The following is a 13,256-nucleotide window of genomic DNA, read 5'->3' as shown; positions in this document are numbered from 1 at the left end:
GTCCCACCTTTCCACTGATTGGCAGAAGTTGAGCGCGACAAATCACCGGGATGTCCCTTGCCATCGGGCGCCTTGGATGGTAGGGCTCGGGAGTCGGAGCGAGGGAGTGTCTGCCAGGGGTGTCGGGACTTGTGGTAAGTGGTCTCTGGCGTCTCTTCCGAGACACTCTTCCCGGTCCCTCCATTCTAGGAAGCATTCGCTCGAAATTCGGACCTTGCTAATCCTTCCTAACCCACAGTTGCAGAACACTTTTTTTCGCTTGGCCTCTTTTTCCTTGGTATAATACTATAAATCATTTTTTGCAATGCTCATTTTGTTGGGACCAGCCTCCGGCGGGTGCTACACTACTGAGATCTGCATGTGCCTTTTCCTGCCCAAAGGTTTGGGATGCAGCAAGCACCTGAATCGGAAAGCGTTGCTCAGTTACTCCCATTGGTACAGCACGTGATCCGCAGGAAAGCATAACGGGCGGCGGTCTGTCGTTCTAAGCATTTTACGCAACAACTGCCAGTAGTCGTGTGGGGAAGGCATATTTTCAAGGCGACAACAATGGGATTCAAGGAGGACAATGGGTTGATGCCGATGGGATATGAAGTTCGCCTAACACGTATGTGCGCCAATATACCTTGAAGCGACCAGGAACTCAATAGCCTCTTCCAGAGCAAGGCGAGTCATGAGCAAGGCGAAGGTTCCACAGCAACCGGCCAATTAGTTGACGCTTAGGCCTGATTGTATTCTGTGAAAAGACTGAGCGTCTCCTTACAGATGGGCCTCATGGAGGGCTCCGACCAACTCCAATAGCAGGCCCGGCAATGCACCTCATGTATCATGAAACGCTCGGGATCGTGCATCGGACGTAGATACAAGAGAATCATCAACAGCGGACATGAGGATCCTACGCGTTTGGCTGACGTTGGGTCGACGGAACTGTTAGACCATCACGACAGAAATAACCGAGGCAACCGTGTTTGGATTATTTGACCGGCGGGGACCCTTGATGTAAACACCGAGCCTGCAGGCAGTAACAATCAGCGAATTTTCGAGGCCCGCTTGGTGAGGGTTCGAAAACCCCTACTAGTACATGATGGGATGGGGCGCTTAGCCTTCGCAGATCTAATGAATCGAACGGACCTCGTCAACCAACGACGGCAGTTGCGCTATCATCGAAGGAATATCGCTGAATTTGGAGACCTGCACGACGGACCAGGGACAACAACTAGCCAGTTACCAGTAAACAGCCCCCTTTACCCAATCCGTCGCGGTCTCTTTGGTTCGAACCTTTTGACAGGTGGCCCAGAATAGTCTTGAAGATATTGAGAGAGGGTAAGTGTCAGTATAATGCGCGCCAGCAAAACATCCCCCGCCCCGATGTTAATGAAAGACGCACGGAATTGGGTCAATGACGAAGGGCAGAGAAGCATCATTGCTAAAGCCCAAGACCAAGCCAGTCTCAGATCCAAAGAGATCTTGCTGGAGAATGGCGAGAAGGAGAAGGGATTCTCTGACTGCTCGCCTTCTTGCACTGTGAAAGAGATGAAGAGATGATCCAGTTAAAATGCTGAAACCGGTTACCGATCGCTGAGTTCTGACAACTGGGGTGTTCGAGCGTTTCGCCCAGAAGCCACTGTACCACGAGAATTTACAGAGTACCAATGTTTCGTGTCACGGAGTCCCCTAATAGATGTCGTACACCAGGCGCTGGTTCCACAAGGTGGTATTATCAGCGAACCATGAGTGGACAGCAACCAAGGGACGACGCGAAAAGGTCCACATGTGGATCTGAATACCTTGGTCGGATGTGATCTCGTAGCCGTCGTCGCTGCGGGTTGACATTTCTTGAACTAGGATCGGTGCTGGGTGACATTGATACAACCAACCATCATAGCCTGATACGGGCGTAGGATATCCCTTTTGACCATAGGGGCATGAGTCCACTCGCGGTTGATTCGGAAGGGTAGCCAAGGATGGAAGAAGGGAGAATAAATCAGGACTCACCGTTGATACGGGCAAGAAGGAACACGAAGTAATCCAACGAGCAAAACGACCAGTTGGGAGCGACTCCTTCCAAAAAGGTGCCAGAAGTTCTGTCGAAGAGAGGATTCGTGTGCCTTGGTTGATAGTCAAGTGGGTCAAATGATACCCACAAAGGAGATGCCAGTCGGCAAGGACTCCGCTTCGAGTAGTTCATGAGCAGCTTTAGTCGAAGACCGCCAGGTACAGTTGGGCCGATGTACGACAAGGTGATGAATGGTGATTTGGTGGTTTCGCCCTGGATCTGTACAGATCCAAATTTAATCTGCGCGGATTCCTAGAGATTCAGGCGAATCTGGCGTCGAGGTCGAGTAGACAGACAGGCTGTGGCCCTTGATTGCGCTGGATGTTCTCTAATTTGATAGACTGGCATTTCGTCGGTTGAACAATGCCAGATGCGTGCGACCCATGCGCGAGAAACGCGTCGAGCAGGAAGTTGGTTGAACATGGTTGCTTGGAGAAGCAGTTTTTTTTTCTTAAAAAAAAAAAAAAAAAGAGTGGCCTCCTCCTCTTTGCGTGCTCAGCCAGTTCAGCGTCAGAAGTCCATGAGAGCCCGGGGATGCTCAGCAAACGTTGCGGCAGACTTGAGGTCGCCGGCAAATTCCGGACGGAATGGTGGGAAATTGGAATGCTGGGTGGGCCGCGGGCGCTTGACACTCCACTCGGACGTTGGAACTGGTTATCGTTAGCACCGCCGTCTCAAGTATCTGGGACTGTGGCCTGCTTACTATCTTCGATACCAAGGTGTTCCTTCTATTGGATTTGTCTACCTTTCCGGGGAACGTTCGTCTGCCGGTTATCTGTCACTCTCAGACAATGATCCATACGAGCCGCTGACTGCCTTTGAGCTTCGCACTCAAGCCGCGCTTGAAACACTTGATCATGCCTCTTGCAAGGCTAGGCTACCTGATCAGAGGAGCTAGAACCCGCTGGACTATCACACGGATATTGGTCGGCCACACCAAAGTGCAATTCTGATGTGGGGCACGCTCCATTAGAAATTGATGACAATCTCAGAGGGGGACCATGGTGGATGCATGTCTTTCTGTGTGGATCTGATTCTATTCCCTCCCTAGTCGTAGCCTGTCGACTTCTACCCGTCTGCAAGTCGCCATTTGCAGGTACCTGTCTCCTGGAACTTACAGGAAACTCCGAAATCTTCGCTGGTTTTTGCCTCTTGCTCTTCTCGCATGTCCCTGTAAGGGACCTTTCGGAACGCAGGCTGCATACTGCAATACCCCGCTCAATCATCCCTGGGACTTGACGCTGTGATACTGGACGTGAGGTCCACCCTGTCGCAAATGGGGTCCCTGGCCCTGGCCCTGACGTGGTCTGATGACACTTCGACACGACACTGTGACCAGGACACCACCGTCCTCCCTCAAGTACGCATAACACATCCACATCGGGACAAGCGTTAGGCTCTCCTCCATACAATAGGGCGGGTTGAGGGTGTGCCCTAAAGAGACGGGTAAGCCAGTGACTGAACTCAAGAGCCTCCGACCTGTGAGAAAACCAGCGCTCATGACCTCTTTAAAAAATTTAAAGTTCTTATACCAATTGACACCTGTATCGACCTTCGGCGTTGCTGAGGCCTCAAGGATATGCCCCAGTCGTTCAGCGCTGGCCCCTGGACGAGCAGCTGTGACGATTGAACAACAACAATATCCCCCGCAGAGAAGAACACTCGGACTCACTGCAATCAGAGCGTTGTTAAGCGCTCACCTCTCTCCCCCGCTCAATCTACTCGGTCCATGGTCATCGGACCTTGCAAAAGGCGGCCACAACTACCTTGGTGAGAACCCGACGCACCCTCCGACGCTGGCTATGCAAGTGCCCATGTGTTACACGGTATTTCAGATTTCCTAATTCATCGACGTTCGGTGGAAACTTTGATAAAGTTTTTCAAGTTCTCCCATTTAGTGAAATGGATGATATCATTGGTTCCTGGGTCAATGGACAGAACTGAGAAAGGAAGACAATAGAGGTGGATCCGGCATTTTATGTGATAGCCGTAGTCTGGGGGCGTTATAGCGCCTCTACGGACGCTCAGGTGGGGGTGGAAGCGGTGAGGGTCGCAAAGGTTTAACGGAGAACTCGAGCCGCAGATTGAAATCTGAACATCAGGAGAATGTCCAACCCGCTTGATCGGGCTTTGAGCGCTTGACCAAGCTGAAAAGCGAGTCAAGCGCTCATGCTTGATCAAGCCAGGGCCCTTATCTTGACAAGGGCTTGATCGCTTGGTCAAGTGTCATTCAAGTGTCCATCGAGATCAAAGCTGTGCGATTTGGCTCAAGTTTGAGGCTTTCTCAAGTGCTTGACCGTCGCTTGAGAGCAGCTTAAGGAGGGCTTTCGAAGGCAAATCCAATGTAGTATTAGCAGGGGGGGGGGATATATTAGAACAGACTAAGTAAGATAGGGAAAAGGAACCATTATAAAGAAAAGGCAAAATTGAATGATGCTAGACGTAGGTCCTAATCGTCGTCATTCTCATCGTCAACCAAATCGAAATCGGAATCATTGTCCTCGTTGGCGACGGCACTGACTGCCTGAGCTCCACCGCTTGATCGACGACGCTTTTCTGGGAGGAAGCTGAGTGCTGGCTCGACTCGGATATTCTTCTTCAAAGGTTCCTTGAGTTTGTCGACGACTTCGAAGTTCGAAGAGCTTTCAAGTCGAGTTGACCGTGATTTGTTGCCCTTCGCGGATCTCTTCGTGATCCTCCCCAGTTGCTCTTAGAGAAATCAGAAATCACCAAGCGGACGACTGGGTAAAATCTTCTCACCAGTCGTATAGAAGGAGAGTTCGCGTTTGCACTGTAGAGCCGCAAAACGTCAGAAAGGCAGCAGATATAAAGGCGAGTGGATGTAGCTCACTGCTTGGGTGGCAAGAATCAAGGGCGGAAGGAAACGCTTTGGAACGATGGTTGACCGGTAACATTGTGAGTGATGCGTAATGGACGGAGAGGACGGACGAGATTACTGAGTACAGATTGAAACAAGCCCTGCAATGGTCACAAAATATGAGCAAAAAGTCGAAGGGAGTTATAGTAATAGATAGTGCTAGTGCATACCGGGCCCGTTGGATGCTCTGGATGGTTTCGATTTCTGCCTTGACATAGTGACGTGGCAAGAAAGACGAACAAGGAGAATCATGCCTAACGGACATGCTTTCGACACGACCAGCTGTTTGGTCATTTCCCACTCTCATCGATGATCCACAAAGGTTGTTGACAATGGTGTATCCCTTTTCTTATTAAACTTACCATCCAATTTTGTTTGCTTCTGTTTGTTCCTCAAGGCATCCCCTGCGTTCCGCCCTCTTTCTTCTCTCCTCCTTATTTATACTTTTTCCCTTCCCTCTCACTCAAACACTCTTGGTCTTTTCTTCCTTTCGTTGCTATCGTTGCTATGCGCCCGTCGCTATCCGCACCGCCTTTCTTCACCTCCCGTTTTGTTCTCTCCCCGCCCGCCCTTTTCCTTTTGTGTTCGCAACGCCTTCCTTTCGTGCTTTGACCCTTCCTTCTTTGTATAAATGCGCTCCCTGCACTTCGCCTCTCCTCCAAACACTTCGCATCACATCGCCGTTTCCCTCTTCACCTATGTCTCTTGCAATAATCGACGGTTTCTTTGCTCTCGCCAATGGTCGCCGTGTTGCTGCCGCGCCAAAGCCTGGAACTGTTCCCGATAACCCTTCTCGACCTGCTCGTATGCTCTTTATTGAGTACGACACCACTATCATGTGCACGAATGGACAGCACGTTCCCGCCCGCCTTCGCGTTTATTCACACCCTACGAATAATCCACTCCCCGACAACGTCGTCGTTGCCTTGAAGGCGAAGATGTACTTGCCCTCCCCACCTTCCGATGACACTCTTCTCTCCCCTGATGCTCCCATTCTGCTTGAGGGCATTGTATGTGAGCCATTCCCGGGCGACCCCGCTTTGGACTCTTACGAAGAGAGTGTTCCGTCTCTCTTGAGCCCCTACGTTTTTGTGGTCGGCACAGTCTCCTCCGCTGTTGAGATCTCCGATGGGAACCGTACATTCTCTGTTTCATTTGCCGAGTATGTCCGCGACTCCATCCAGTTTAGCTCCGTCGTGTGCGTTTTCCATTCTCGACTTTATTCTTACCGCTCTGTTCTCACGTCTTCGCCTTTGTTGACCTACAGATGCGTACTCGATGGCAAAAGCCCTCGATGGAAGAATACCCCTTCCCCCGTCCTGTCCTCATGTGTTGCCGTATTCGGTCTTTGCGAGTCGTTTAACCGCTCTCTACGTGTTGGCGCTGTTCACTTGGCGCTCAACTGCAGGCCTCAGGATGCGCACTCACTTGCTACCTCGGACTCTCCCGGTGCCGGGCCTCCCACAAAAAAGCGCCGTTTCCAGGCTACTGTTTCTCCTCTCGCTTCCTCTCCTGCCAATGCTCAGGCTGGTCCATCGAATGCTCAGCCTGGCCCTTCCCATTCCTCCCCTCCCCCTGCCGCTACGGCTCCTGAACCCGAGTCCCCATCTCCACCTTCCAAATCAAAACGAACAACAAAGCCTCGCGCCGCCGCCAAGCCTACCAGGGCCTCTCTCCGCTCCAAGCAAGCAATCGCACTTCCCTCCGAGCCGAACACAGACAGCAATCAGCTACTCCCTCCTCCGGCGGAAGACGAAGACATGTATCCTGACGTCCCCCCTCCCGAGGCCTTTGGCGTTTCTGTGCCGCCTTCCCTTGATAAGGGTAAGGGAAAGGCCACTGACAGCAGTCTATAACTTTTGTCCCTCGATTTCTTTTATTTCCGCGAATACCCCGTTGATCGGTACCTTATCTACTTACTTACTTTACTTTTTGTTTTCATGGTTTGACCTTTATTTCTATCTCTTCGTGGTCCTTGCATCTGTATAGTATATAACCCATCAATTCATACTCTTTCGTTCATACCAAAATGTCCCACTCCCACTCACGGCGAGGTTACTGTCTTGAGTTTCAATCCCGCGGTGTTACCCACCGTCACGACTTCGTTGACAAACACCACTATTCTGTTACGCGTTTGCCTTTGTGCGCCTCTACTCGCCGCCTTACGCCTTTCTTGCTCAAGCTTCAGGGCCTTACTTTGACACCCGTCTCTGTTCACCAATTACGTGAATACATCATTCTCTATCATTCGCGTCCCAACATCACTCCAAACCTCTTTCCACACCTTTTTATGTCTCAGCAACGGTGAGATTCGTTTCTGGCCTTACTGTTGCTTTCTCTCTCATTGACCTCTCATCCCCATGGACACAACCAACAGATGGTCCGAGCTTTGCGCCTAGCAGCCACCTTTTGTAAATGCTTTCTCCTGTCCCCGATTTTCAATGTCCTCTTTCTCTTTTTTTGCTTCGCTACGCAACACGCTCGGCCCCTGCATCACTTTACCTACTGTAACCATGCCTTCCGTTTTCCCAATCCCTCACAATAACATGTCTTTCACAATAGTCTGACCACATTATAAATGGCGCCTTTACTCTCCTGGTCATTCCTCATCACCCGCCATCACCATCATCGTCACATCACACCGACTTATCTTATCAATGTCTACTTCTGAACATCCGTGGGTTATCCGTGGTGTTTCCAGCCCACCCATGCAATGGGGCGCTGTCCGCAATGGACGTCGTCATGAATGCCCTTATTGTAAGGTTATTCTCCTTACCGGGGAGATACCGGGTTTCTGCTGTGGCACTCGCGGAAGTCGTCTGCAAGATGTTCCCCCCCTACCTCCCTTGCCAGACGAATTCAATATTTTCCTCAACCATCCTCAAATCTCCAAAGTCTCTCGTGCCCTCAATCTAATCTTCTCCTTCGCTTCCCTCGAGACAACCCATGACTTTCCTTCCTATAGTGGCAGTGCCATGTTTGCCATCCAAGGGAAGGTATATCATCGCATCCGTCCAATGCATCCGTCCTCTGCTATGCGCTGGCTATTGCACGACGGCTTTATGATGAGCTCCATGCCTCGACGGGATCTGGCTGAAGATTTACCTTTAATGTGGCTTCAAACCATTCGAGACGCTCTCCAACGGGTCAATCCATTTGTACAGTATGTACGCATGGTCCATGACATGGCAGAGCATGCTCCCCAGGCATCCTTGGTTGTCAATGAAACCGGCCCCTCCTCCGAGATTGCGGCACTGATATCCCTTCACAACACCGCTGTCTCTGATGTCTCAGGTCGACGCTTGGTCATTTCCCGTCAGAATAACTCCAACTACCGCATCGCCAATGTCAGTCGCCTGTGGGAGCCCCTCTCCTACCCACTTCTATTTCCCCATGCTACCCTTGGATGGGGCCTCTTTGGCTCTGTCACTGATGCGAATGGTGCAGCGGTTCTTAATGGGGACATTGATCGTGAAGCTACAACAACTCAAATGTGGCATTATCGCGCTCGACTACTTCGTGAAGAGCGTTTCTCCATCTTTGGCCGTCTCACTTGCGAGTATTTGGTGGACATGCATACACGTGACCTTGAAAGCAGGTTGGCTTTCATTCAAAGGTCCCTCGAGGACCGTCGAACTCGAGAGGATGCGCAGTTGATGGGGGAGGAAGAGGTTGAACCAAACGAGAACATCTATCTCCCTGCTTCTTTTCTGGGCTCACGAAAGTGGGCCTCCGAGCAAGTGTCTGACTCGCTGGCCATTGCTGCTGCTCTCGGGACGCCCACCTTTTTTGTGACAATGACCTGCAACCCCGAATGGCCGGAAATACAGTCGCAGCTTCGCCCTGGCCAAGACTACTCCGATGTCCCATTAGTCGTTGTACGCGTCTTCAAGCAAAAGGTCCGCCAACTCCTGAAGGCCCTGAAAACCATGTTCCCTAATGCAGGCTCCCCTATCTACACCATCCAGTGTGTCGAGTTCCAGAAACGCGGCCTACCTCACATCCATATTCTCATCAAATACCGCCGCGACTGTTCTACTCCCCAGCACATTGATAGTGTAGTCTCTGCTGAGCTACCAAACGACCCAGTGGATCGTGAACTCATTCAGAAGTTCATGATGCATAATCACCCGCCCGAGAATCGTCCCCCCTCGACATATTGCCAGAGAGAGCAAGCTGATGGCTCTCGCAAGTGTCGATTCAATTACCCCTTCCCCATTACCCCTACCACAACCATCAGTCCCGAAGGACGTGTTTTCTATCGCAGAAGATCCGCCCAAGACTGTATGGTGGTACCGCACTGTCTCCCCTTAATAAGGATGATGAAGTGTCACATCAACTTCGAAATCGCTAGCACTTCACACCTCTTCCAATACCTATTCAAGTATATTCACAAAGGTATGTTCTCTTCGCCCTAAATAAGCTATCCGAATTTCAATCAAAGGATTTTATTAGGACCCGATCGAGCTCGTTACCGTATACTTGATGACAACAATCCGGAGGTCATCAACGAGATTGAAGACTTCTGGAATGCGCGGTACTTATCTGCTGGAGAGGCTGCATGGCGCATCCTGGGATTCAGAATTACCCAAAAGGACCCCTCTGTGACCGCTCTTCCTGTCCACGATCAAGATAACATCCGGAACCAACGTTACTCACGACGTAGCGATGAAGGCTCCCTATCCAAGCTGGAGCGGTATTTCCTGCGCCCTGACGGGACCTTCCTATATGAAGGCCAGACACGCAACTTTGACGACCTCACCTACACCGAATACTTCACCCTGTTCCGAATCGATCCCTACAACCCCGAAAAAGATGGCCATCCAAGATATTACCGCGAGCGCCCGAATGGTTTGGACGCTCCCCGTATGCATGTCATCTTGCGTGCCGGTTCCATTACACATCTTGCAAGGATCCAGAACGTGCGACAGACCCAAGGCCAGACTTTCTATTTGCGCGCGATTCTAACTCAGAGGGCCGCCAGATCTTATGAAGACGTCAGAACCGTCAACGGCGTTCAATTCAGAACGTACCAGGAGGCTGCCATTGCAATGGGTATCTTCACCGATGACGACGAAGCTATCTTTGCGATCGCCGAAGCCATTGCAGCATTGAGGACACCTCGCGAAATACGTGTTCTCTTCGTGCATCTCTTGGTCAATGACTGTGTCCCCGCTCCTTTGTTAGTCTGGGATGAGTTCTGGGAATCACTGGCTTACGATTTTACCCTTCGCAACAACGGCAATATCGATCTTGGGAGGAACGAGGCCCTCCAAGAGATGGGCCATTATCTCGGGGAGTACGGGAAGACACTCAGCGACTACGGACTACCACAGCCAGTGGAACGCATGGCCGAGCTGACCGCAGAAGCTTAGGCGTTGGTCGGGTCGAGAACAGGAGCTAAATGCTCAGGCAGAAGCGAGTAGACGACTTTTTAATGACGAGCAAAGCCAGGTGTATGAGACCATCATGGAAGCGATCGAGATGAAGATTCCGTTGAGTTTATTTGTCGATGGAAAAGCGGGTACGGGGAAAACAACCGTTATTCGTGCGCTATGCAATAAGCTCCGTGCCCAAGGCCGTGTTGTCCTTCCAACAGCGTCGTCTGCTTTTGCCGCTCAACTTTACGATGGAGGGAGGACCACACACTCTACCTTTAAGGTTAGCGATAAAGTCTTTCAAGAGAGAATTGTCGACTCACTTACATTCAAGGTCCCCGTCAATGAAAAGAACGAGATGCTTCAGTCCCCCATTCGCTCAACAGATGCCCGTGCTGAACTGATACGAGAAGCATCTCTGATCATATGGGATGAAGCACCTATGGCAAATCGAGCGGTTCTTAGTTGCGTCGATGATGTTCTGAGGGACGTCATGGGAACCGACATACCCTTTGGAGGCAAAGTCATTGTTCTGCTTGGTGACTTCAGACAAACATGCCCCGTTGTTCGAGGAGGGTCCCGCGCCGAAGTGGTTGCCGCTTCAATAAAGTCTTCGCCCCTGTGGAGGTATTTCACCATAGCCCGTCTCATCCACCCCATTAGGAATGCCGAAGATCCTGAATTTGCGACATTTGTCAACGCGATCGGAGATGGAGGCGGTCCCGACATACCTTTGACCGGTCTACGCACTGTCACTGAAGAGAGCGACCTGACATCCTTTGTCTTCCCAGACGAGATCCTTCTCCATCCCACCAACTGCGTGAAACGCGCCATATTGGCCCCGACGAACAGGCAGGTCGACAGATACAACACGTTGATCTTGAACCGTCTTCCCGGTCATAACAAAACATATTACGCGGCCGACAAACTGAAGGAGGTGGAAGATGCTGAGGTACCAGCCCCGGAGGCGGTGTTGGACTATGTAATGCGTCATACACCGCCTGGTTTGCCTCCTCATGCCGTGTCGGTGAAGGTGGGGTCCGTTTGTCGACTGTTGCGCAACTTCTCAATCGATAGAGGACTCGTGAAGAATGCTCGGGTTTTGGTGAAGGGAGTAGGCACGCGACTCATAACCGTTCAAATTGTGCGTGAGAGCGGGGTGCAAGAAGGCGAAGATATCTTGATCCCCAGGATAACATTCGAAGCGAATTTGTATTCAGGACATACACTGTGTCGACGGCAGTTCCCGTTAGCTCCAGCGTACGCGACGACATTCAATAGCTGTCAAGGACTCACTCTCGATCGTGTTGGCATCGACTTGACTTCGCCGGTGTTCTCCCATGGACAACTGTACACCGCGATGTCTCGAATTCGGAATCGACACCACGCCATTGTTCGAATGGATGAAGGGCAGGCTTCGACTACAAATGTAACTTACTTAGAGATTCTTGAATGATGACAGAGTATCCGACTTACTGTACTGTGGACGCGCAGCGAGGTATCAGAGCAGACATGGACGTTGGGAGAAAGGAGGTTGACCCTAACCCAAGTATGTTGATCGCAAACAAATGGGTTGAACACCGCCACCGCACACCAACGCAAGGCGTTGCTAATTGTCGTTGCTGCGCCATTGCATTCTATTGTTTTTTAAAGCAATTGTCTCATGGGCTCGCGATAATATATGGCGTCTCGATGGACCTCTATTGAAGCGGTTCCAGTGGCAGACCTGAAGCCGTAGCGAAGCGAGGCAGATCTTGTCATTTTTACCTGTTTCTACCCGTTAAACCATGTCAAATCAACGCAAGATGTGCAAACCAAAGTCGTACCGTTGTGCAGAATGTGCAAAAGGCTACACGACACCCGGAGGACTCACACAGCATCGAACAAGGGGTCACGAGCTGCCTATCGCCCTTCGGAAAATGGCAGAACAGCAATCTCAACATCTTGACATAACTCGCGTGACCACTGCGCAAGCTCAACTGCCCGAACCTCCTCCTCTCAGTCGTTCGCCCTCACTCGAGCCTCGAATTCCGGATGCACCAGGGACAACACCCCCTCCAAACCATGTTGAGACCCACCCAATTATTGATGGTATGTGGCTGATTTTAATTTTTATCTACTCTTGGGACTCGCTCATGTTCAAGTTAGGTACCCCCTGTGATTCCGAGGGCTACGACTACGACAGACCACCCCAGGATCTCCTTCAAGATAGAATTCTTGAGGAGATCTGCTACCCATTTCTATCCCCCTCCGAATTCCGCTTGGCTGATTTTCTCACCGGAAATATCGACGAGCTCGTTAGCACCATTTGAATTCCATCTTCCGTGCGGCACTTCTCATTGGTTATGCTGCGAAACATCGAATTCCTATTCAATACAGTTTCTACTATACTCATTCATAATGCACATGAGATTGTTAGTTGATAGATGCGAATGTAAATGCAGGCTCTCCTCGAAGGCATTCTATGCACAAGTGATGAAGAAAAAGCTATGGCGTAAGCTGTCATTGCAAGCTCAAATGATCCAAGTTCGTGCGCAAGTCGCGCAAAGCTCAAGTTCAATGATCAAGCTCAAGTTCAAGCGATCAAGCTCAAGACCAAGCGCTGGCCATTTTACTGATGAAAGTAGGCCCATTGAAAGGATTTGGCAGGCAATAGCCCAAGTTGAAATGGCTTCATACCTCGGAACCTGTGAAGTCGTATACGGCACAGTGTGCCACGGTGCACGCACTGTGGAGCAAAGGGTTCTGAGGCCGAGATCCAGCGTTTGCCAGGGGATCTGACTACTGTGAACGACTTCAGGTGAGAGTTCGATGACGAAGTTTTCACTCTATTCGCATCCGAAGCCAATGGCTCTTCAGCTGTGCACCCAACCAAACGGTGAAATCTTTAGCACCCTACGAACAAAGGCGTTCGTTAATCGACAGGTGTGATGGCGTATGAGCA

The 13,256-nt window shown here is 50.8% G+C and overlaps 5 protein-coding genes across 5 annotated transcripts; 3 read left to right on the top strand and 2 right to left on the bottom strand.

Moving 5' to 3' along the window:
- Nucleotides 1-1,098: 1,098 nt before the first annotated feature.
- On the bottom strand, nt 1,099-2,188 carry CC1G_00955 (hypothetical protein; the record flags this gene model as incomplete). Its single annotated transcript, XM_001831356.2, has 5 exons — nt 1,099-1,113; nt 1,249-1,303; nt 1,388-1,522; nt 1,644-1,698; nt 1,996-2,188. 5 exons carry the CDS (start codon nt 2,186-2,188, stop codon nt 1,099-1,101), a joined length of 453 nt encoding a protein of 150 aa, XP_001831408.2.
- A 2,317-nt stretch (nt 2,189-4,505) lies between these two features.
- CC1G_00954 (hypothetical protein) lies at nt 4,506-5,199 on the bottom strand (the record flags this gene model as incomplete). The annotated part of the gene is made up of 5 exons (XM_001831355.2): nt 4,506-4,765; nt 4,817-4,847; nt 4,908-4,943; nt 5,014-5,035; nt 5,105-5,199. The coding sequence occupies 5 exons, from the start codon at nt 5,197-5,199 to the stop codon at nt 4,506-4,508; spliced, it is 444 nt and encodes a 147-aa protein (XP_001831407.2).
- A 433-nt stretch (nt 5,200-5,632) lies between these two features.
- Nucleotides 5,633-6,790, top strand: CC1G_00953 (hypothetical protein; the record flags this gene model as incomplete). The annotated part of the gene is made up of 2 exons (XM_001831354.1): nt 5,633-6,132; nt 6,202-6,790. 2 exons carry the CDS (start codon nt 5,633-5,635, stop codon nt 6,788-6,790), a joined length of 1,089 nt encoding a protein of 362 aa, XP_001831406.1.
- Nucleotides 6,791-7,591: 801 nt separating this feature from the next.
- Nucleotides 7,592-11,768, top strand: CC1G_00952 (helicase; the record flags this gene model as incomplete). Its single annotated transcript, XM_001831353.2, has 3 exons — nt 7,592-9,332; nt 9,390-10,233; nt 10,310-11,768. The coding sequence occupies 3 exons, from the start codon at nt 7,592-7,594 to the stop codon at nt 11,766-11,768; spliced, it is 4,044 nt and encodes a 1,347-aa protein (XP_001831405.2).
- Nucleotides 11,769-12,049: 281 nt separating this feature from the next.
- Nucleotides 12,050-12,736, top strand: CC1G_14837 (hypothetical protein). Its single transcript, XM_002910812.1, has 2 exons — nt 12,050-12,403; nt 12,461-12,736. Exons 1-2 carry the CDS (start codon nt 12,100-12,102, stop codon nt 12,622-12,624), a joined length of 468 nt encoding a protein of 155 aa, XP_002910858.1. The 5' UTR covers nt 12,050-12,099; the 3' UTR covers nt 12,625-12,736.
- Nucleotides 12,737-13,256: the final 520 nt, after the last annotated feature.

The sequence above is a fragment of the Coprinopsis cinerea genome (genome assembly GCF_000182895.1).
Source record: "Coprinopsis cinerea okayama7#130 chromosome 7 map unlocalized cont3.7, whole genome shotgun sequence".
In the NCBI taxonomy this organism is placed as follows: Eukaryota; Fungi; Basidiomycota; class Agaricomycetes; order Agaricales; family Psathyrellaceae; genus Coprinopsis; species Coprinopsis cinerea.
The sequence above is the reverse complement of the archived record's forward strand: the minus strand, read 5'-3'. Positions and strand labels throughout refer to the sequence as shown.